The sequence below is a fragment of the Delphinus delphis genome, chromosome 6, assembly GCF_949987515.2.
Source record: "Delphinus delphis chromosome 6, mDelDel1.2, whole genome shotgun sequence".
NCBI classification, from domain to species: domain Eukaryota; kingdom Metazoa; phylum Chordata; class Mammalia; order Artiodactyla; family Delphinidae; genus Delphinus; species Delphinus delphis.
The window spans coordinates 112,589,767-112,613,455 of record NC_082688.1 but is presented as its reverse complement, the minus strand read 5'-3'; the positions used below and the strand labels follow the sequence as shown (position 1 = coordinate 112,613,455).

Here is a 23,689-nt window from a genome sequence, read left to right as displayed (position 1 = left end):
AAGATAGCAAAGAACATAGTTTTTTTTGTTTTGTTTTTTTTTAAATTTCCCTGAACCCCTCCACAAAACAGACAAAACCAAGAGAACCAAACACCCACAAATAACATCTAAAGCAAATCTAGGTGACCTCACAACCCCCAAAACACATGTGAACAGGGACAAATCACAGTCAGCTCCAGACTCAGGTGGCAATAGCATCTGTGCAAATGAAAGCAGAGGGAAACAATGGGGCACCCGATAGACCCCAGATCAGGAGAACCTCCAAAAGCCAGCAAGTATTCACAGGCAAGCACAATGGGCCAATTTAAGGAGAGTAGCCAAAACAGGAAGTGTTTTTACACATTCCAATTTTCATTTAAAAGGAAGGACCAATGGGGAAGTCAAAAAGTGTGGGGCAGTCTGCTCCTAAGAATTCTCAAAACTAACCACCTGAAGCTCCCTTCGAGATCAAAGCCCCACATTGAGGAGAAATCCTTGGAAAGAAAATTCAAATTGATCTGTGCAGAAACAAAGGACAGAGAAAAGAGGGGGAAAGGAGCAAAGACAGAAGAGTTCAGACTCTACGAGGCCATGGTTTTTAAACATGTCATAAAAATAACAGAAGAGGAAGCTCAAGTTATGAAGTTAGAAAGGCTACTTTTACCCACTCTTCCTTCCTAAAATTTTAGCAAATCTAATTTCACATGAAAATAAGTAACATAAAAGGATCACTGTTAAATTCTATACAAAGTTACTGTCAGAAAAAAAAAAGAATAAGAAGTAGAATAGGAGGACTTCTCTGGTGGCACAGTGGATAAGGCTCTGTGCTCCCAATGCAGGGGACCAGGGTTCGATCCCTGGTCAGGGAACTAGATCCCACATGCATGCCGCAACTAAGAGTTCGCATGCCGCAACTAAGGAGCCCTGGAGCTACAACTAAGGAGCCGGCCTGCCGCAACTAAGAGCCCGTGCAACCAAATTAATTAATTATTTTTTTTAAAAAAAAGGAAGAAGTAGAATAATGTCCTCATAGATGTGTTTCCCAACTTTGGCACTATTGGGTCAGATAATTCTTTGTTTTGGGCGAACACCTGTTACAATATGCACTCTGTGTGGCCTCTAGATACCTGTAGTAACCTTATCAGTGACAACCAAAAAGTCTCCAGACAATGCCAAGTGTCCTCTGTGGGCCAGAGATAATAAAAATCCATGAAACAAATTAAAATTATAACCTACTACTCAAAAATCAACTAGAAAAACGAGGAACATGGTAGAAGATATAAGAGAACAACAAAAAAATATAAATTGCAATATAATACAATTACAGTGAGAAAAGAATCTGAAATGAGGCAGTTGATAGAGCTCAGGAAAGATTAGAAAAGAAGGAAAAAAACCTGAAAAATAAAGATTCTAGAAAAAACACAAGATCATATAAGCAAAACACACAATTTCTTAAGAGATATGTAAGGTAAATAGGAGAAAAAAATTTTAATTAAAGAAAATAATTGACAAAAAGGATTCAAGAGGAGCTTCCCTGGTGGCACAGTGGTTGAGAGTCCGCCTGCCGATGCAGGGGACACGAGTTTGTGCCCTGGTCCGGGAAGATCCCACGAGCCGCAGAGCGGCTGGGCCCGTGAGCCATGGCCGCTGAGCCTGCGCGTCCGGAGCCTGTGCTCTGAAACGGGAGAGGCCACAACAGTGAGAGGCCCGCGTACCGCAAAAAAAAAAAAAAAAAAAATCCAAAATATACCTAGAAGTCCCTGAAGTAGACTTAAGGAACAGAATAAAGAACTCAAAAAACTATAATTCAAGAATACTTTCCTAAAAAAGACTGGAAACTACATATTAAAAAACATACCATGATGAAGAAAACTACAAAACTCTAATGAAAAAGATCAAAGAATAACTAAGCAAATGAAGACATATTCCATGTTCATGGATAGGAAGACTCAATACTGTCAAGATGCCAGTTCTTCCTGACTTGATACATGGATTCAATGCAATTCCAATTAAAATCCCAGCAAGTTATTATGTGGATATCGACAAACTGATTCTGAAGTTTACATAAAGATGCAAAAATCCAGATTAGTCAACACAGCATTGAAGGAGAAAAACAAAGCTGGAGAAGTAACACTTCCCAACTTCAAGACTTACTAAAAGCTACAGTAATCAAGATAGTGTGATACTAATGAAAGAACAGCAAACAAATCAATGGAACAAGCAGAGAGCCCAGAAGTACAGTCAACTAACATTTAACAAAGGAGCAAAGGCAATTCAAAGGAGAAAGGACAGTCTTCTTAGCAACAAACGGTGCTGAAACAGCTGGACATCCACAGGCAAATAAACAACTTTACACTTTTCACAAATATTAACTCACAATTGATTACAGACCTAAATGTAAAACTCAAAACTATAAAACTCCTAGAAGATAACAGAGGAGAAAATCCAGGTGACCTTGGGTTTGGCAATGACTTTTTAGATACAACACCAAAGGCATAATCCATGAAAGACATTTAATAAGCTAATTTCATTTATCTTAAAAAACTTTTGCTGTGAAAGACATTGTCAGAAGAATGAGAAGACAAGCCACAGACTGGGAGAATGTATTTACAAATGAAATAAAAACAAAGGACTGTTAATCAAAATACATAAAAAACTCTCAGAACAAAAATAAGAAAACAACCCAGGACTTCCCTGGTGGTGCAGTGGTTGGGAATCCACCTGCCAGTGCAGGGGACATAGGTTTGAGCCCTGGTCCAGGAGGATCCCACATGCCACGGAGCAACTAAGCCCGTGCGCCACAACTGCTGAGCCTGTGCTCTAGAGCCTGTGAGCCACAACTACTGAAGCCCACATGCCTAGAGCCCAAGCTCTGCAACAAGAGAAGCCACTGCAATGAGAAGCCCACCCACCACAATGAAGGGTAGCCCCCACTCGCCACAACAAGAGAAAGCCTGCATGCAGCAACAAAGACCCAACAGAGCCAAAAATAAATAAGTACATAAATAAATTTATATTAAAAAAAATCCATCACCTTAGTTACCAAAAAGAATTTAAAAAATCAAACCCAAACAAAAACAAACCGAATTAAAAAATGCACCAAAGATCTGAACAGACACCTTACCAAAGAAGACACAAAAGGCAATGAAGCCTATGAAAAAATGTTCCACATCGTATGCCATAAGGGAACTGCAAATTAAAACAAGGTAACACCACTGTACACCTACAATGGTGGCTAAAACCCACAGCAGTGACAACAACAAATGCTGCTGAACGATGTGGAGCAACAGGAACTCTCAGTCCACATGGGTGGGAACGCAAAATGGCACAGCCACTTTGGAAGACAGTTTGGTGGTTTCTTACACAACTAAGTATACTCTTACTCCATACAATCACAACTGGGCTCCCTGGCATATACTCAGGATGAGTTGGAATCTTATGTCTACACAGAAACCTGAACACAGATGTTTACAGCAGTTTTATTCATAATTGCCAAAACCTGGAAACAACCAAGATATTCTTCAATAGGTGAACAACCTATTAAATAACCTTTATTGACAAACTGTGGTATATCTATACAATGGAATATTATTCAGCACTAAAAAGAAATGAGCTGTCAAGCCAGGAAAAGGCATGGAGAAAACTTAAATGCATACTGCTAAGTGACAGAAGTCAGTCTGAAAAGGCTACACACTGTGTGATTCCAACCATATGACATTCTGGAAAAGGCAGAACTATGGAGACAGTATAATGATCAATGGTTGCTAGGAGGTTGGGAGAAGGAAGGGATAGTCAGGTAGAACACAGGGATTTTTTAGGGCAGGAAACTATTCTGTATGATACTGAAACGGCGGATAAAGGTCAGTAAATATTTGTCAAACTCCACAGAAAGTACAACAGCAAGACTAAACCCCTAAGGTACACTATGGAGTAGGGTGATAATAATGTGTCGGTGTCGATTCATCAAGTGTAACACATGCACCACTCTTGGTGGGGAGTGATGGTTAGGGAGGCTCTGCATATGTGGAAGAAGGGGGTATATGGGAACTCTCTGTACTTGCTGCTGAATTTTGCTGTGAACCCCAAAATACTCTAAAACAAAAGTCTATGAAAAGAAACCAACCAACCATGTACTAAAAAAACAAAAACAAAAAACCAACAACAAAATATATTTTAAGAAGTTGGATTTTAAGGAAAAAGATATCCGTTGAGTATCCAAACAAAAAGACCAAGTCATTTAAAAGGAAAAGAAAGTAAGATTGTCACCAGACTTCCTGACAGCTATGCCTTATGTCACAATACTATACTGTTATCCAGTAAAGACATTCAAGGAAAGGAAATGTAAGTCAAGGATTTACATTTAGCCAAACCTACCTTCAAGAAGAAAGTCTTCACACAAACTTATGAACATGCAAAATCTTTGGCTGCATTGTTCACATGAGCTCCTCCCAAGGAATCTATCACAAAAGAGCTTCAACAATCAAAATGATGAAAGAGACATTGACATAAGGATTGGAAGACTAAAGACAACACAAGTCCATCCTGTTTGTCATTTAATCCACAAAACAGTCCTGAATGGCAGTGTTTCCACTCTACACACCGAGCACCTGGAAGTCAAAGTCAGAGGAATTTGCCCCATGGTTGCTGGCAAGTGATGAAACCAGAACTTTCTTTCCACGACATGAAGATGGCTCTCACACACGTTAAAACCTTTGCATCTTTGCAAATTGCCTAGAATTTCGTCCTCTCCCCTAACTACCCAGTGGGCTCTTTTGTATCTTTGGCCCAGCTCAAAAGCACCTGCTCTCTCTGTGGCTTTCCCTGACCCAAAAAGCCCAGCACCATCAATGACACAGGACAGTACTGATAACCCAGAGCCTCCTCAGCTGTGGGCCCACACCGTCTCATAGGCGACACCTCTGCCACACACTCTGCCACATGTGATCTCCGTGATGCTAACAAGTGCAACTTCTCTGTCTTAAAATTTCAGCACAGAGCATGTTCTTGTAGGTAAATGTAGTTAGAAGAAAAATTTTAAAGACGGCAGATGACAGCGCCTGGAAGCCTTCCACTCTCACAGATAAAGTCAATTACATAAACATCTCTGCACTACCTCTTAATTTTGTGGGTACTTCTATTCTTGCCCTTTTCATGAAACATTACCCTTTATTTGTTATGATTTGTGTCTGCCTTCTGAGAGCAACGACCATCTTTTACGCTTTGTAGCTTTACCACCAAACACATAATAGTATGCACAGGTAATAAGTATTCAATAGTTGGTAAATATGATTTTTTAAAAAGACAAATCATAAAAAAAAACTCAGTTCCAATTCTATGTAGACGGACTATTTATATGGAGAAGGAAAGTCTTGCTTTCACACTGCCTAACTCTTACCATAGACCATTATTACATTTATTTAAGCAATAAAAATTTTACATAAGAGGAATCTGAATTTAAATGTAATAGTTCTAATGGGACTGAACATATTTAGGACTTTTAGACTACCAAATAATCTGAAATTTTTATTATTTTTGAAATGTTTTAGCCTGGAGGTACTTCTTTCTAAATAACGCCTGGAGCATTTGAGAACAGGCTCAGACTGAGGTGTAGGAATTTGTTACTACTATTGTATTTTTGGTTGTGATTGTTATTTGGCATCAACAGCACAACTTCCAGACCCAAGAGTGTGAACAAACTGATTACAAATATACACACTCATGTACTTGCCCTTTTTTCAAACAAATGATTTTATATACTTTGTTCAAATTGGTTTTTTTCCCTTTAATATTAAAGAAATGCTATAATGATTAGTGGCTGGAAGGCTCACTCTTAATAAGGAAAGAACAACCTACTTCTGCTACTTCTGTAATAAGTATGTAGGTTCATTTCCATAGCTAATTGTCAGCATCTGGCTAATTCCTCTTTACACAATGTGAGTAGCTTCACCTCCCAGGTTATTCTTCTGTCAGTTTTGGATATAAGTTTCACTCCAAGCTTTAAGGAGAGGCAGATAAAAAGAAAGTGAGGGTGGGAGTGAGCATAAACCCACAGAGAAGTGAAATACACACACATTCAAGCCTTGACACAACTTCCACCTTCGACTCCCTCTTGGTTTGAATAAGCTGTTAACTCCTAAAACACTTGTTTGATAACAGGAGCACTCTCCTCTGCGTAGCTGTAACACTGAGACCCACCACACTCATGGACCACAAGCGTGTTCCTCTTGCCTCACAGCAACTCATCCCCCCAGGCCTAGCATAACGCCTGCCGTACCTACGACAATATCTTTTAGTCCTTCAGTCCACTCGACTCCTGAATCCCCATTAAACATACACCACTCATCTCAACGCACTGCTACTCCATCTTTCTTCATGTCAAACAGCATTCTGACTGCTCTATTTTTCCGGCTCCCCCTCTCCCATATACATTTCCTCTTCCTTTATTTTTAGATCCCACCCAGGTTACTTCAGATCAAAACTCAAGACTACCATTTGAGACAACTCCCCAGAAAATGCAACCATTCTCCAGCTAACTAGAAAATTATTATAACAAAAGGTAGTCTATTACAAACAATTCATTTAAAATAGACACATCTTTAAAAATACAATTCCATTTTTAATATTATTTCTAGTATAGAAAAACAACTAGTTTCTCTGCTTACCACTTCTAATAGTTGTATTTTCCAATAGTTCTGTCTGAAGTTGTAGTTCAGCTTCTCCAAGTACCTTTAGAACAGAATCTATAGGACTTTTCCCCCAGACTTTTCTTGGAGATCCGCCAGGATCTAATTTAATAACCTCTCCCACTGTACGTTCTAGAAGAAAAAGATAAAAAAAAAATATCTTAAGGCAGATTTAAGATCTTCTATCCAACTGAGTGCTTCACAGGAAAAAAAGGTTACATCACATAGAGAATATAACGATGGTGCTTAAAAATGGACCTAGAGATTATCGAACTAAGTGAAGTCAGACAGAGAAAGACAAATATCACATGATATCACTTACATGTGGAACCTAAGACAATGGTACAAATGAACTTATTTACAAAACAGAAACAGACTTACAGACTTCAAAAACAAACTTATGGTTACCAAAAGGGAAAGGTGGGGGGGAGGGATATATTAGTAGTTTGGGAGTAACATAAACACACTACTATACATAAAATAGGTAAACAACAAGGGCCTACTGTACAGCACAGGGAACTCTACTCAATACTCTGTAAAGACCCATATAGGAAAAGAATCTTAAAAAAAGTGGATATAAGCATATGTACAACTGATTCACTTTGCTGTACACCTGAAACTAAGAGAACACTGTAAATCAACTATATTCCAATATAAAATAAAAATTAAATTAAAAAAATAATAAATAGTCATCAACATAAAAAAACAAAACAAAACCCAAAAAAAGGACTTTCAGGGAATGAATAATAAATGATAGAAAAAAAAAAACAAAAGCAACTAATACTACTACTAATAAATATATCTAAAGTTGCCTTTTAAAACACTTATGAATTAAACTCTAGTTTTAGGGAATATAAAAATGGAAAAAAACGTAAATGTTTCTGTAAAGTTTTTATTTGAGAAAAAAAATTTTTTAAACCTAAGATAATTAAGAATAACTTGGGGTAGTACATAAATAGATAAAATATAAATTAATATTTTGCTTCTATAAATTTCACTGAAGAGAATAGAAAAAAAAATCCTAAAATAAATGTGCATATGGATTAAAAGTAGAGAAAAGTATTTCTAAGAAAATTTGTTTTACCTTATTTATCGTATGTAGGCCACTGACACTTTCTTTTTGACAATAATAGTTTGGGGTAAACCTTTTTACTAAAATTTAGCAAAGCAAAAGCCAGAAAAGGACCTACTGAAGTTTGAGTCTTTAGAACATTTGATAATAATACATGAAGCATATAGGCACCTAGCAGTAACAGACAGGATATTATTACAGAGTGTAAGTCATATAAACTTTCAAAGGTGACCAAATACATGTTAATACAAATTTTTGTGTACTAGTCCATGAAAGTAAATATCTGCAGATTAGCAGGTGATTTCAGTTTTGTTCAGGGAAAATGATTACCAAAAAGGAACAATTTTTAAAAGGATAGTTAAGAAGGGTAAAGAACCCGGAACCAACCCATAACTTACAGCCACACGGTGTTGGATAAAGGTGCCAAAGCAATCTAAAGGAGGTGGGTGGGAAAAGGGGTGAAGGGTTGGGGGAAAAGTGTGGAGCCAGCACCAGCTGTACACAGACAATACTGTGAAGAGCTCTGCTACAAGGAGGGCTTCAGAAATGGGTCCGAATGAAGTAACGGAGGCCGCCGTGCAAAGGGCTTGGGAAAGAGGAGAGGGGAGGAGGGCTGTGAAGTACAAAGAGCAGCTGAGTGCCAGCGGCGGGAAGGGAGCCTCACAAAGGCAGAAGGGACAGAGCGAGAGGCAGGGGGGCCACGGGGCACCGGCGCAGGCACCGGAAGGGACGCTGGGTTCCAACGTGCACTGTGACCAAGGTCAGGCAGGTACTAAAATGGGTGCGGGGATGCACTTTTATCCTCAAGGCTCTTTTCCTTAAGGTTCCACCACCCGGCACCACCCTCATCTCTCTTCTCCTCACAGCTTAGCTTCTGGAAGAGGCTCCTTCCTCAGCTGCCATGCGCTCCTTAATCCCTGGATTCTGTTTCTGCCCCTAGCCCTGTAGCAACGCTGCTTTCATCAAGGTCACCATGCCTCTACCGACAAACTCAGTGCAGATATTCTAGCCCTTGTCTTGCTGCTGTCTCTTTTTCTTGTAAATTTATACCACACTCTCAGTTTTCCTAACTCTGATGCTTCCTCATCTGCTTATCAAAGTTCTTGCCCTGACAAACCTGTAGAAGAGTTTCCCTTGAAGCCCTTACAGGTCTGTCCTCGAGAGTCTCTTACATATGTCCGCTTTTATTATCTCTCAGTTAAGGTCTTCAGTTTTTGTCTAGATGAGTGCAACAGCCTCTAAAAACTGGTCTCAAGTACGTCCACTCCCAGTAAGATAGAACAGGGTGACCAGAGTTATGCTATTGCCTGGATAACCAAAACAACTGGACAAAATATATAACACATCAGTCTCAAGACACTGGACAAGCAGTAAGATAAGAAGAGGTAAGAACATGGATCCTGGGAGAAGAGAAACAAACAAGACAACTCCTATGACGGCCCCTCCTGCTGCCTTGGGAGTTTCCAGCTGCAGCTCGGTGGGGGGGGGACCCACGCAGAGCCCAGCAGACTCCCTGAGTTCTGGCGACAGAGCTGGGACTGACCCTTGGGAGACTAAGGCAGAAGAAAAAGAAGTCCAGAGACTTCCAGAAGGTAGCCTTGAGTATTCAGCAGAGCACTGAAGGGAGCAATGTGTGAAGAAACGACCTCAGGTAGGAAAAGAACCACCCGAGAGACTACAGGGAATACAGGACGTGAAACACTGCTTGCTCCCAGCAGCCAGACTGGAAAATATCATAATTCGTGGTGACTGGACACTCAGAGGGCTTTCCCTCTGTGCTAGGAAGAATTTGCACTCGAGTTAAATGTGGCCCTGATCTCACCTAACAAATCTTAAAAACAGACATAAACGAATCAAACTGAGCCCAACTAACTTAACTGCATTCCAGAACAAAGCTCCAGAATAATTACAGAAACACAAAAAAACCTGGCACCCATCAAGGTAAAATTCACAATGTCTGGCATCCAATCAAAAATTGCCAATCATGCAAAGAAGCAGAAGAATGTGACCCACAATAAGGAGAAAACTTAACCAATGAAAATGGACTCAGAATGGAGACAGACATTAGTATTCTCACACAAACACACTAATAAAGTTTTTATAACTCTATTCCATATGATCAAAACGTTTAGTACAGACATGGCAGATACTTAAACCCAAATCGAACCTCTAGAGATGAAACCCACAATATCTGAGATGAAAAATACATTGGATGGGATTAATACTAGATTAGGCAATGCAGAAAAAAGTAAGTGAATTTGAAACTATCCAGAACGAAAGGCACAGGAAACAACAGAATCTTAAACAATGAAAAGCACATCAGTGAACTATGGGATGACTTGATACACGTGAGGCTGCAGCCCCCAGAGGACCGGGAGGCAGCACAGGAAAATACCTGAAGAAATATTGGAAAAGAAGTTTCCAATCTGATGAAAATGATAAACCACAGACCCAAGATGCTCAGTGAACCCCAAGGAAAAGAAACATGAAGAAAACTGTGGTAAGGCACTTCACAGTCAAACTGCTCAAAACCAGTGATAGACACAAGTCTTAAAAGCAGTCAGAGAACAACAGCATGTTATGGAGAGAGGAACAAAGGTAAATCTGATTTCTTGTCGGGAACAACGCGATTAAAAGGACGACAGAGCAACATCGTTAAAGCACTCAAAAATGACACTGCCAACCTAGAACTCTATACCCAGAGAAGACATCTTTTAAAAGTTAAGGTACACAATTTTTAAATTTGAAAAAATTTAAACCTTATAAAATAATATAATTAAATCTATATTAATTTAAAAATAAGGTATAAAATTAAGTAAAAATACTCTTCAATATACAAAAGTTGAAAGAATCTATCACCTGCATTGCAAGCAATGTTAAAAGAAGGAAGGTGATACCATGGATACATAAATCTAAACAAAGAAATTAAGAACAGCAGAAACGGTAACTACATGGATAAGTACAATAAACGCTTTTTTTCCTAGTATTTACACGTCTAAAGGATAACAGGAGTTCTGACTCCTGGGAAGATGGGAGTACTAAGCACGCGTCAGCCGTGCCCCCACTGACACAGTTCTCAGGACCAGGACCCGCACAGGAGCAGCTGCACGGGACGCTGAGCAGCAGCCAGCAGCTGGAGGGGCGAAGAAGACAGAACCTCAAAGCGCCCCCAGCACGTGGTACACTCCACCCCCCTCCCGTTTTCCCCAGTCAGGAACCCAAGGGAGGGCACTGGGCTGCGGACAGAGGAAGCTCTAGGAGGGGCCTTCCACTCTGTCTCAAGGGCCGCGCCGGGGAACCCTGACGCCTGGAGAGAGAGAGAGGGTGAGATCTCTCGCTCTTCCCTCCGCTGCCTCCTTTCCAGCCCCCACGCGCTGCCACGGGTAATCAGAACCCAGAGCCCGTAAAGCTGGGGAGAGGACGCTTCCGTCCTGTTTGGTGGAGACGTGGTACCCAGACAGCAGGGCTGTTTCCTCCGGCTCTTGGCCACCCTGCTCCAAGCACAGGGCAGAGTGAGATAACCAGAGCCTCAGCTTTCTGACCAGAGGACCAGAGACAGAAAACACCGGGGAGACAGTGCAGACAAAGGAACTCCAGAAGGCAACCTCCTGAAGTTGACTGCTATTACCTGAGCTCACCTCCTGTGCACACGTGGATCTGATCCTGTGTTGTGTATCAAAGACTGAAAACTGAGCCAGCAGACCGAGGAACACCCAGGTCCCAGACCAGTCACCACGTGGTACACAGCCGGACAAGTCAAAGCAGCACTGCCAGACTCTGAAAAAGGAGCCGATACTGAAAGCACAGGCCACAGAAGGCAGATGGGAACTCAGGACCTGACTCTAACTGGGCCGACTGCAAAACTCTCAATGTTCTCCATCAGATGTAAACAAGACCCAGAGCCTTGTGAGAGAATATTCAGAGTGTCTAGGGTATAAGTCAAAATTACTCAGCGTAAGAAGAACCAGGAAAATCCTAACTCTCTTGGGAGGTGGCTGCTAGCAGCCGACAGCAATGTAACACAGATGCGAGAGTGATCTGACAAGGATTCTACGATAGTTGTTATAAAAACGCCCCAGGAAGCGATCATGAACACTCTAGACAGCAAAGGAGAAGAGGAAGTTGGAGAGAAGAAAGAAGATATAAAGACAATTTTATGAAATCACAGTGTCCCTAAAAAAAAACCATCCTGGAAACACAGCCCGACGAGTGCCTCTGCACAGTGCCTGCTGCTGCTCCTGCGCAGCGGTGTCGGAGTGGAGAAGCGGCAGCACAGTCTCCGCGGCCTGCGAAACCTAAGCTATTTCCTACCTGGCCGTGGACACAGCCCTCTGCAGGCACGGTCCGCTCCAGCTGCGGCTTCTCCGTGCTCTGGGCCCGCTCACCGGAGGCTTCGGGGATTCTCACCTTCACATCCGCGCTAGCTGCATCGGCTCCCCAGGGTCCCAGGCTCTCCCCAGTGTCCTGGGCTCAGGGCAGCTCATGCGTCTCAGCCCTCAGCACGCCATGCCATCCAGAAACCACCTCCTGGCGACTGACCAATGCCCTGACACGCGCTCTGCTCTCAGGGAGGAGCTCCGTCTCACCCACTGTGGTGTCCTCACTGCTCAGGAGTGTGTGTGGCGGGTAGTGGGACTCAGCACAGAACTGCTTGCTGTGGAGCCTGTGGACTGTTCTCCAACACAAGAAAGAATTCTACCGAAGTGGTCCATCAGAAAACTCACGTAGAACTGTACTTACTTAGCTTGGACAGACCGGCCCTTTAGAAAGTGAACCCCCTGCGAGCACGTGTGTCTGTTGGTTCCCTGCTGCACCTCCAGCGCCAGGAACAACGCGAGAAAAGGGCAGCGGCTCAGGAATCATCACTGCGCAAAGGGATCACTGCGTGAGACCCTCTCGACACCCCTGCTCAATGCCGACAGGACCTTCTGGGTCTTTGCTGAAGTTCACTACTCTGATTCTCACCAAGAACTACCCCTGCTAACAGGTGACTCTAACGTGGGAGAAAGGCCTAAAGTACAGTAACACAATTTAAACGTGCGCCGCTAGTTCCCGCTCTCACACTACAGACTGTTGTGGAAAACCCTTGCCATGTGAAAGCTGAATCGTCTTCTCCACGTTTCACCTATTACAGAAACCCTCCCAGCCTCTCTCAGCCCCTCTAAGCATGCCGGGCCGCACCAGGCAGGACACGAGCACGCTCATACGCACTTTCAGTCACAGAGAAGGACGTGTCCAGTGCCAACTCATCCACAGGAATCACCAGGTGGCCTCCAGCCTCCCATTTCTTGCGATCCGATGAAACCGATTTTTCTTTTTCCTTCTCTTTGGCGTCTTCGTGAACAATTATTGCACCGATTTCAGAGTGACTTTGCTTTCCGTTTTCATCTTCTTGAGCTTTAAGATTTTGATTTAATCTACGTAGTATTTCGCGCTTACTCTGAAACAGTTAAAATGTTGTATTTTAATAGGTATACGATTAAGTAAAATGATTGAGAGAGAAAATTTGAAAATTGTACCTACCGAAATAGCACTGTTAGTCTTTTGCATTTCTTCTGAGGTTTCTTGGGCATCAGTCAAACTTCTGTCCTTTAAACACAGACAGTGACAGAGTGAGAAATAATGTTATTTTAAAAGTCCACCTTAAAATTTTTGATATTTTTACTTTTTGTTTTCATTAACATTTCATGCTCCTTGTCAATCTTTTTATTCCTGTAAAATGTTAACACAGCTTTCTTCATTATCAGCAATGAGAAATAGTTACATATTATCATTTAATAGATGTAATATATACTAGAAGAGCCAATTCTCAATTATTTGTCGTATTTTTGGATTGCTTGATCACATATTTAACTATATTCTCTTCCTCTTTGGCACCTGATTCTTGGTAATTTTACATTTACTGTAGAAATTTTAAAAATTAATTCACATACTCAGAGCTAGGGAAGTTTTTGATGGATGAATAATTCAAGACAGGCTGTGTTATTTTGAAGCTGTCTTTATGTTTCAGGTACATACATTCTTATTAAGCCATACTACTTACTAAACATAATTGAGAACTGGCTTTTCTCCCAAAGCAAAGAGTAAAAATAAAGAGTTCTGAGTCCTTGGTAATAAGGATAAAATAAATTTTGTTTTATGATTAGTATAATCAGAGTAATCTAGACGATCTAGAATTTGTAAATATATGAAAAGAAGAAATTAGTAGTTATGAAAACTGCGAAAGCAAAGGTCTCTGGAAGACTCAGGGCAAGGAAAAGCGGTTCTCATAGTTTTAAGGAAGCGATATTTAGCAAGAAGACACATAAAGAAAAACCATTTAGTTACATGGATTACCTCAAATATTATTAAATAGTGGTCAGTTTTAAAGTAATACATGTAAAACAGACAAAGAGCATTTTACCCAGTAAAGTGGCAGGCATTAGCAGTCGCTACGACCAGAGAGGTGAGCAGCTACGTGGGATGTGAGATTGAGGACCAGGAAGGGCCCGCACAGGGGCATCTGAAGTTGGAGTGAACAACGCAGCACACGCTCGTTACCAGAGAGAAGAGAGACTACACCTGCTTGAGCAACAGTGGCTTCCTATATCAAGTCCTTGAGGGTGACCAAGGCTGGTATTTCCCACTCAATCTTATTTTCAAGATAAACACAAAGGCTGTAAAAGACTGGTGTGCCAATAACGTCAGTGCTGTCTGCAAAAATTTCGCGAAATTCAACAACTAAAAGGCGCAGACTTCAATGACCAGGAAAGGACAGAATCAGGGTAAGGTGTAATATGACTCGGACTCTTCCCTCTGCCTACGGAGCTCTAGGCTGAAATTCCACACCATGAGCCCCTTTCCCTGAACCTCAGAACAGAGTTTTTCACATTTCAGAGAGATGCCCAAAACATACTTCCAAGTTTAAACTTGTTACTTGCCCACAGTTCTCTGTTTTACTATCCATATGACATGACAGAGATTCAAAAGTAGAAGGTTAAAGAAATGACTGATGAATTAAGTGCAGTTATGCTGAGTCCTCTACCATTTGCTATGCCAAAAAGGTTTAAATACATGTACACGTCCTGGACACTATTCCAAGAGTTAATTAAGTACCAGAGAGACATTATTTGTTTAAAAAGTGAACCTTGGCTAACTGTGAGTGCTAGGGTACAAAAACATTTTCTGCATTGTTTTTCATACATTTCTGTATGTTTTTTTGTCCAACAGTCTTTTAAAGTAAAAAAGAGAATCATTTCAATATATTCTTACCTACCAGGTGGTCTTAGATATAAAACCTAAGACCAGTGAGCCTCCAATATTCAGAGTAAACCACACATGAAAATCTTAAGAAGTAATTTTTTCCCTAGAAAAACTTAATGGGATATTAGGAATTAATGTAATTTCATTAAATTTAATCCTTTTAATAATCTTTTGACTTTGAGGAGTTCTAGATTTTATGAAACTTACCATACCCACTTCTTTCAAAGCAGAAGTCACAGAAATAACAGGTCTCATCTGTTGCTTTGATGGAGAGCCACTTGTTTCCTGCTGTCCTGAAGGTGGAGACACATCAGAGTTCTTTATTCCTTTGGCCACCAACTGTAACAAAGAATGTAAGTACATTGGGGAATTCATATTTGCATGAAGAGGTAAATGGTGTATATAAGGTCACTGCCTACATACTCTAACCACAAGGAGTTTTCTTCATTCCTCAAGTTTTTTTGTGCAAAAGGCAATGTACTAGGTGCTGGGGAAAGATCAGCGGACACAGAGAAACATCTCTGGCCTCACATGTAAACCTAATCATGCACCATGTGGTACTAAATAACTCCTTTCCATTGCATTAACAATGTTTCACAAACAGCCTTCTAAAAGATTAAACATTAGTCCTCTTACTCTAATTTTAATCCATTATAAAATTTGGTGAAAAAAAGAGATTATTTACTAATCTTATACTTCAAAAAGAAATGCTTCTGCAAATTCTACAAGTTTGGCACAGTCTTAAAGTCTGAATATCAATTACCCAACATGAGAGCCCTGATTATAAAAATGTCAACATAAATAAGAAAGGAAGAATTGAAAATTACAGGTAATAAGATTTACTTCACTAAAAATACCATTTGTTATATTCATATATGTTTTTGCTTTTATCTTGACATTTAGACTCTGTAAACAATGTGAAATGATGTTCTGAACTTTCAGTAAATATAAGGAAATGGCATTTCGCAGTATGCTCACAGGAACATGGCAGCAAGTCACTCCCAACTTCTATCTCTTCTTCAAACCAGTAAACAAGAATTTCTGTTGAGTAAATACCAATATTTCAAACACAATATTTATTGAGCTTCTTCTAAGCATAAGACAGTAATCCAATTCTAATATTTACTTTTCTGTACTTTCATTTTACACCAATATCTGTTTTGCTCAAAAGGAGATGGAAATAGCTAACACAGTATTGAAGGAGAAGAACTAAGTTGGAGGAATGATACTACCTGACTTCAAGACTTACTAGAAACTACACTAATCAAGATAGTGTGATACTAATGAAAGTAGAGCAAACAAATCAACTGAACAGAACAGAGCCCAGAAATAGAGTCAACTAACATTTAACAAAGGAGCAAAGGCAATTCAGTGGAGAAAGGACAGTCTTCTTAGCAACAAGTGGTGCTGGAATAACTGGACCCCCACAGGCAAACAAACAACCTTACACCCTTCACAGATCTTAACTCACAATTGATTACAGACCTACATGTAAAACTCAAAACTATAAAACTCCTAAAAGACAACATAGGAGAAAATCCAGGTGACCCTGGGTTTGGCAATGACTTTTTAGATACAACACCAAAGGCACAACCATGAAAGAGAATTAATAAGCTGGTTTCATCAATATTAAAAACTTCTGCTCTGTGAAAGACATTGTCAAAAGAATGAGAAGACAAGCCACAGACTGGGAGAACATATTTACAAACGAAATAAAAACAAAGGACTGTTAATCAAAATACACAAAAAACTCTTAAAACTCAAAAATACGAAAACCCAATTAAAAAATGAGCAAACAACTACTGAGCCCACATGCCACAACTACTGAAGCCCAAGCACCTAGAGCCCATGCTCCACAACAAGAGAAGCCACCGCAATGAGAAGCCTGCGCACCACAACGAAGAGTAGCCCCCGCTCGCCACAACTAGAGAAAGCCCCTGCGCAGCAACGAAGACCCAACACAGCCGAACATAAATAAATTAAATAAATTAAAAAAAAGGGGGGGCAAAAGATCTGAACAGACACCTCACCAAAGAAGATACAGAAGGCAATGAAGCCTATGAAAAGATGCTCCACATCATATGACATTAGGGAACTGCAAATTAAAACAAGGTAACACCACTGCACACCTACTATGGTGGCTAAAACCCACAGCAGTGACAACAACAAATGCTGCTGAACGATGTGGAGCAACAGGAACTCTCAGTCCACATGGGTGGGAACGCAAAATGGCACAGCCACTTTGGAAGACAGTTTGGTGGTTTCTTACACAACTAAGTATACTCTTACTCCATACAATCACAATTGGGCTCCCTGGCATATACTCAGGATGAGTTGGAATCTTATGTCTACACAGAAACTTGCACACAGATGTTTACAGCAGTTTTATTTGTAATTGCCAAAACTTGGAAGCAACCAAGATGAATGGATTAAAAAACCAGTACATACATGGAAGAGTATTCAGTGCTAAAAAGAAATGAGGTATCTAGCCATGCAAACACAAGGAGGAACCCTAAATGCATATTCCTGAGTGAGAGAAGTCTGTCTGAAAGGCTACATCCTTTAAGTTTCTAGCCATATGACATTCTGAAAAAGGCAAAACTACAGAGACAGTAAAGAGATCAGTGGTCGCAGGGGCTGGTGAGGGAGTGGGGGTGGGTGGGAGGGATGAGCAGGCAGAGCACAGAGGGCTTGCAGGGCCTGAAGACACCATATATGATGCTATAATGATGGATACATGTCATTATACATTTCTCCAAACCACAGAAGGCACAACACTAACAATGAACCATACTGTAAACTATGAACTTTCGGTGAGGATGTGTCCATGCAGGTCCATCCACTGTAACAAATGTACCATCTAGTGGGGGATGTTGATAATGGGGGAGGCTGTATGCATGTGGGGGACAAGGGGGTACATGGGAAATCTCTGCACTGTCCTTTCAATTCTGTGGTGAACCTAAAAATGCTCCAAAGAAAATAAAGTCCTTATTAAAACAAGAAGAGGAAGATGGAAACATTGCTTTAATCCCACAGTTCAGCACTGTTGAAGTATACTGATATTTAATGTTATTATAAATAACTTAAAAAAAATCTAGAGCTCACAAAACTGAGTATTATCTACCTGAAAAATTATATAGAAACGTGTTAAAACTTTGATTGTCTTATTACCATAGATTCTGAGGAAATATAAGCATACGTCAATTGGCTCTGATCAAATAGCAGCACTTTTAAGAAAGTATGTTACTTCCCTAGATGATTACTTTGAAGGAAACAAATTAATCTGCCATTTTATTTAAATCAGTAATTACTGATTGGAGAATCTGAGAATTATTTGAGGGTTACAGCTCAATCAAGTTAGGAAAAAACCCGGTATATAATAGACCAGAACTAATTGCAGTAAGCAATTTTCAAAAAAGGAGGAAAAACCAAAATGATGACAAAGTGCTTTCTCTGAAAGGATTATAAACTAGAAGAGAACAGGGAAAAGATAAATCAATCAGCATGCTGCAGTGAAATAAAGTGGGCAGATGTGTGCTCAATGCTCTGGGGAAGAAGGAACTCCAGCCCAGGGAAAGAGTGTGAGGTCGGGCAGCCCCGCCCACAGCCCCGCGAGTGCACACAGGCAGGAGGGGCCCACAGCTCTGGCCCACCTGCCCTCAGTGTTTCTTAGCCTCTCTGGACCCCAAACCTCTCTAAGATGGGAATGCGGTACTCACTGGATTAAATGTGTAAAGTGCACAGCTGTGTGCCTAATAAATAGTAGTAGTTATTATAGTTCAGCAAACACTTATTTAGTTTCCATTAAATAGGGTTATTTGCCTTAAACACTCAGAATCCGGTTTCAGTCCCTGACGAGATGAAGAAGTTTACACAAAGCAAGTTTCTGATCTCTAGAGCACAGCACAGAACAAAACCCTCCTATCAGTGCAGAATCAGAAATGAAAGTGTTAGCACCGTATGCAAAGGTTTTATAGAAGTCAGTATGAAGCAGAAACCTGAAACACAAATACCTTACATTACAAATTTTTAAAAATCTAAGATAAAAAAGTGATCAAGAGTAATTTAATTGTATGAATAAACAAGAGTGATAATATGAATTTAGTCAATTTCACTGAAGCAAGAATAGCACCAACCTCCCTTCTCAGCCTCCGATACAATTTTCATTGATGCTTACAGAGACTACCTCAAAAGTCATTCCCAAAATCACTGGTCAGCTGCCTAGAATAAGAACATTAAGGAAACTCTTAATAAAAGAAAATAAAATTCACCCATATACCCCTGCTCTGGCTAATTGCACTTCATTTATCTATAGTTCTTTTTAATGTTTATCCACACACACACACATAATTCTTATACAATTTAAACAAGACACTGGCACAACTCTCTGAAACTGGAGATATGTGACCTAAGAAGAATTTAAAAACCTCTATGGAATACTTAGCAAATTTGTCCTTAGTTAATGGCAAAAGTCACATATAAAGGGATTGAAAACCCTTTATTTTGACCTTATAGTCTTAAGTTGTAAAATATATTAGAGTCATTCCTATATTAGTCTCAACCTTAAGAGAAACCTCAAGTAACAGAAAAAAAATCTGCTTATTGATAAAGTGCTATGAGTTAAACAGGGCCTGAGACCAATGACAATCAAATTCAGTCCAGCAGGACTATCTCTGTTAAATTCTCTGCACGCTACTCATCTTTGAAAGGAAGTCTTTTCTTTTAATCAACAAAAGGCAATTTAATGAAGAAAAAGTTTCACACATGACTATTAAAATTCTACTCTGTAGTATATTAAAATCTGTCTTGCTGCCATACATATGGCTAACGACTGGTACAGACAGAGTCTCTAAGACATCTGATTCACTGTGTAAGAAAGTCATTGGCACCTTTATAAGAAGGATCGTCTGCAGCCTTCAGGAAACGCTTACGTTCTATAATCAAACATGTACTAGTCTCTCCCCGGGTCAGCTAAGCTAAACATAGCAAAAGAACCTGAGATAACAAACAAGCAAAGAAAGATATATGAAATCTAAAGCAAAGAACAAAAACAAACAGAACACCCAACTGACTCTTAGAAATACTTTATAACAAAACTAATTCAGTTATTGAAAAATTAAGGGTAATTCAGGGTAACTACCGAGACGTGGTAACACCTTTATAAGCCAAGGTAACACACATCAGTAACTTACTAGCGCAGGAGAACTTGGGCCTTCTGTGTAAACATCATGGATATATTATTTTTAGCCAGAAACGTTAATGCTATTCAGTATTAACCAGACCTTGAGATAGAAGATAATAATGTATCTTTAAATTTGTCAAAAGAGAAAACATTAGATTGAGCCCTTAATTCAGAAAGATGACTGAATATGGTAAAACAACACAAAAATTAATTAAGAAAACAAAACAAAGTTTCATAGAAGAAAAAAACCATAAAACAAAAAACAAATAACCCAATTTTGTTACAAATTGATCACCTGGTTATGTCTAGAATACTACTTTATTGTAACAGTTCTTCAAAATTCAAAGTTTAAAAAACAAAATTGCATTAGGACACTAATGCACAAGTCAACACTGACTTGAAAGTTTCATAAGTCAGGTTTAAGAAACAAATTGCTTTAGAAGATTTTTTTTCCCCTAGCTATTTTATCACCAGGTTAATAAATTCAAGACTTTTTCATACTGCTTATATTTCCACAAGATTTTTAATTATCACTGTAAAACTCCTTCTATTTTATCTGTTAGTTTTACTATTTGCTGAAAAATTAACCAGCAATGCCACCTAATGACAAAACTAAAAATTTCACCAAATACTGAGGCCAGGTCTATAAATACATGGAATTATAAGTTTAGCTACTATTGAAGTATAAATATAAATACTATTTCATCTCTATATGCTGAATGACTAGTAAGATTTTAATGTATATTAGAAAAATTTTATTAAATGCCCTGATTTAATATTTTGAGTACAGAGCAAGTTCACACATAATTTTATGTAGCCTAAAGATACATCTTGGCCAAATGTTAGCAAATTCATATTTAACTTCTCAAAGCCTTGTCTTTGAAGTACCAAACATATAAGTGTTTGTATCTGAATTTTTTTTCTGAACTAGCACTACTATAATGCATTTGTAAGCATGTCTGAGAATAGGAACATGCCAAGGTAGCCAGAAGGGTAAGTGCGTCCACCCTAGGGGAGGCTTTGTAGGCCTATGTGGCAGCTCTAGAGAACACGACAAAGACAGAACACAAATGAAATACACAAGAAAGGGTTCAACGCAATTCAAAAGAAACTCGTACTCAAAATATAGTCTCTGAATTTCCCTAATTCTATTTTTCACTGAATTTTAGATTACTAAATACATTGCTACCATTTTAAAAAACTGAACCTATCTTCCTTGTACGTTTTACTTACAATATGAGCATATACGCTGCCTGGGAAAAGCAACATTGTTATTTGGGTGGAAAACCTCTATCATCACACATGAAAATCATTCTCCATTCTAAAGTCCTATTTAGTACTACAATTTTTACCACTAAGTGTGCCAAAAAGAAAAATTTATAAAATTGGGTATACATGCCAAAGAATCCGAATAATTAAGGCAGTGATTTTTACCGCTTGTTAGATCAAGGATACTCTTAAGAATCCAATTAAAGATAGGTGGTCTTACTGGGTAAAAATGTATCAACATACATACAATCAAACCTTTAATGCACATTTCCGGGAGTGGAATAATGCTAAGCCCAACCTGAAATACCATGTTAGCCACTCCTGAGTTAGAGTAGGAACGGACACATAAGTACCTATAATACATCTAGCTTGTGCTAAATTAGACTTCCTGTTCAAACAATTACTTGGTAAAATAACTTTTATCCACTCTTGTAGATTAAACTGGACCTAAGTACTTACACTGTGAAGGTTATTTTTCAAGGCAACATTGAGACACAACAACATTAGAGATGGATGAGGCAATCAAGGCCCCCAAACATTGAGGCAGTCCCCCAAACAGGCTAACTAACTGGCAGAGCTGAGACTAGACCCAGGTCTCCTGACTCCCAGCCTGCCGCTGTCCTCACCACTCCAGCACAGCTCTGCACAGCACGAGCCACAGAATTCCTGGTGAACTCACTGCTGCTGCTATTCGCCAGGTCCCATGCAGAGCACGATACACAATCAATCTGTTAAGGTTCTTTGGCTGAAAGCAACAGAAACTAACTCTGGGGGAAGGAGATGCGGGGGATGGAGTTGGAAGAGAGGAGGGGAGCGGGGAGAAGAGAGAAGAGAGCTGTAGGCGGATCACAAAGCAAAGGGAAGCCCTCCACGAGAAGAGAACAGGAGCCGGGGTAGCTGCATGGATCTGGCAGCAGAAGCTCACTCCTGCCTTCACCAGGTTCTCTCGCTTGATTAAATCAACTCCAACTTCTAACCTGCTCAAACTTCACGCCCTGGAGAAGGTCCAGCTGGTCCACCTTAGATCACCGGCCTGTGCCGCAGCTGGGAGAAGCCAGGGCACCTTGTTCAACGGTCTTTCCAAAAGTGCACACAATGAAATAATTCTCCCAAACGAAAGGGGGCTGCTTGCCTGTTGCACCTCAAAAGCCAGGCTCACTGCCACAGTTTAATTAATGTCGCCACCGTAAAACCCTTTGTGAAAAAACATGAGGAAATACAAAGTTGTGCTGCACTAGGAACTAGTATTATCTATCAGGAATATAGCCATAATATCTGTCATTTGTGTGCGCTTTAGAACTATCTAAGACAGATCTACCATTAAAATTTAAAAAAATTTACACTGGTTTTACATGGCTTAGAGAGCCAAGACTTCTACGGGAGCTTTTCCTGGACTGTACTATAAGCATGTGGTTGCTCGTGCAAGTGTACTGGTGGGTGTATGAGGTCTAGGGCAGCCTCTGGCAGAAGAGGCTGGGCTCCAGCTGCCATCTGAGGAGTCAGAATTGCTCCTGTGCACGTGTGCAGCTGCCCAGCAATAAAGGTCTTATGATAAGAATGCAGAGCACCTGCTCAAAGCCAAGCCACCACTGGACACAGTCTGTAAAGTACACTTGCTGGAACATAACACCTAACAGTGCTTCCAGAGGTGCTCCCCTTCCCCTCCTCCACCAACTGAGGACACTCTGCTCCTGCTGCTTGGGGAAAGCCAGCCTGATGTCAGGAAGATCATCAGAGGATTCCTCGGCGTAAGTGGAATCCTGATTCTCTTTGATGTTCTTGAATCCTTTGATGTCAAACATATATTTCAGAGACCTCTGGAACTCTGTTAATATCCAGTGAGACTTGGCTCAGAGAGCATGATTCCAAAGTGACCTCAGGATGTGTCTATTTAGATGGATGAGATTAGATGGCAAGACTAAGGAGAGAAGATTCTGAGGTAGCCAAGATGAGGGCAGTGTGTCCACCCTGGGGGAAGCTTATAGGCCTGTGTCCGAAGAATGGGACAAACACAGACATGAAATACACAACGAAGAGTGAAATGCAATAAAAGAGGAAGTCATCATATTCAAAACACAGTCTCTGACCTAACCAAGGAGCAGACATTCACCAACATGCCGCCTGAATTGATGCGAAGAAGTGTGTAGACTGGGCACCAGGATGTGACAGCTTAGATGACGGGGTCACGACCTCACCCAACGGGCAGCACAGTGAGGAACAAGTGATGGAAAGGAAGCCTGCTTGGGAAACTGCGTTTTAGAA

At 40.3% G+C, this 23,689-nt stretch overlaps 1 protein-coding gene across 3 annotated transcripts in view; it reads right to left on the bottom strand.

Annotated features, from left to right (window-relative positions):
* Positions 1–23,689, bottom strand: part of NEK1 (NIMA related kinase 1) — a 231,692-nt gene that overhangs the window by 51,419 nt on the left and 156,584 nt on the right. For all 3 annotated transcript variants that reach the window (XM_060015311.1, XM_060015312.1, XM_060015309.2), the window contains 4 exons: positions 15,184–15,315; positions 13,258–13,323; positions 12,946–13,174; positions 6,642–6,794 (listed from right to left, as the gene is read on the bottom strand). In XM_060015311.1, the coding sequence (XP_059871294.1) occupies positions 6,642–6,794; positions 12,946–13,174; positions 13,258–13,323; positions 15,184–15,315 (580 nt within the window). The remainder of the gene's footprint in view (positions 1–6,641; positions 6,795–12,945; positions 13,175–13,257; positions 13,324–15,183; positions 15,316–23,689) is intronic.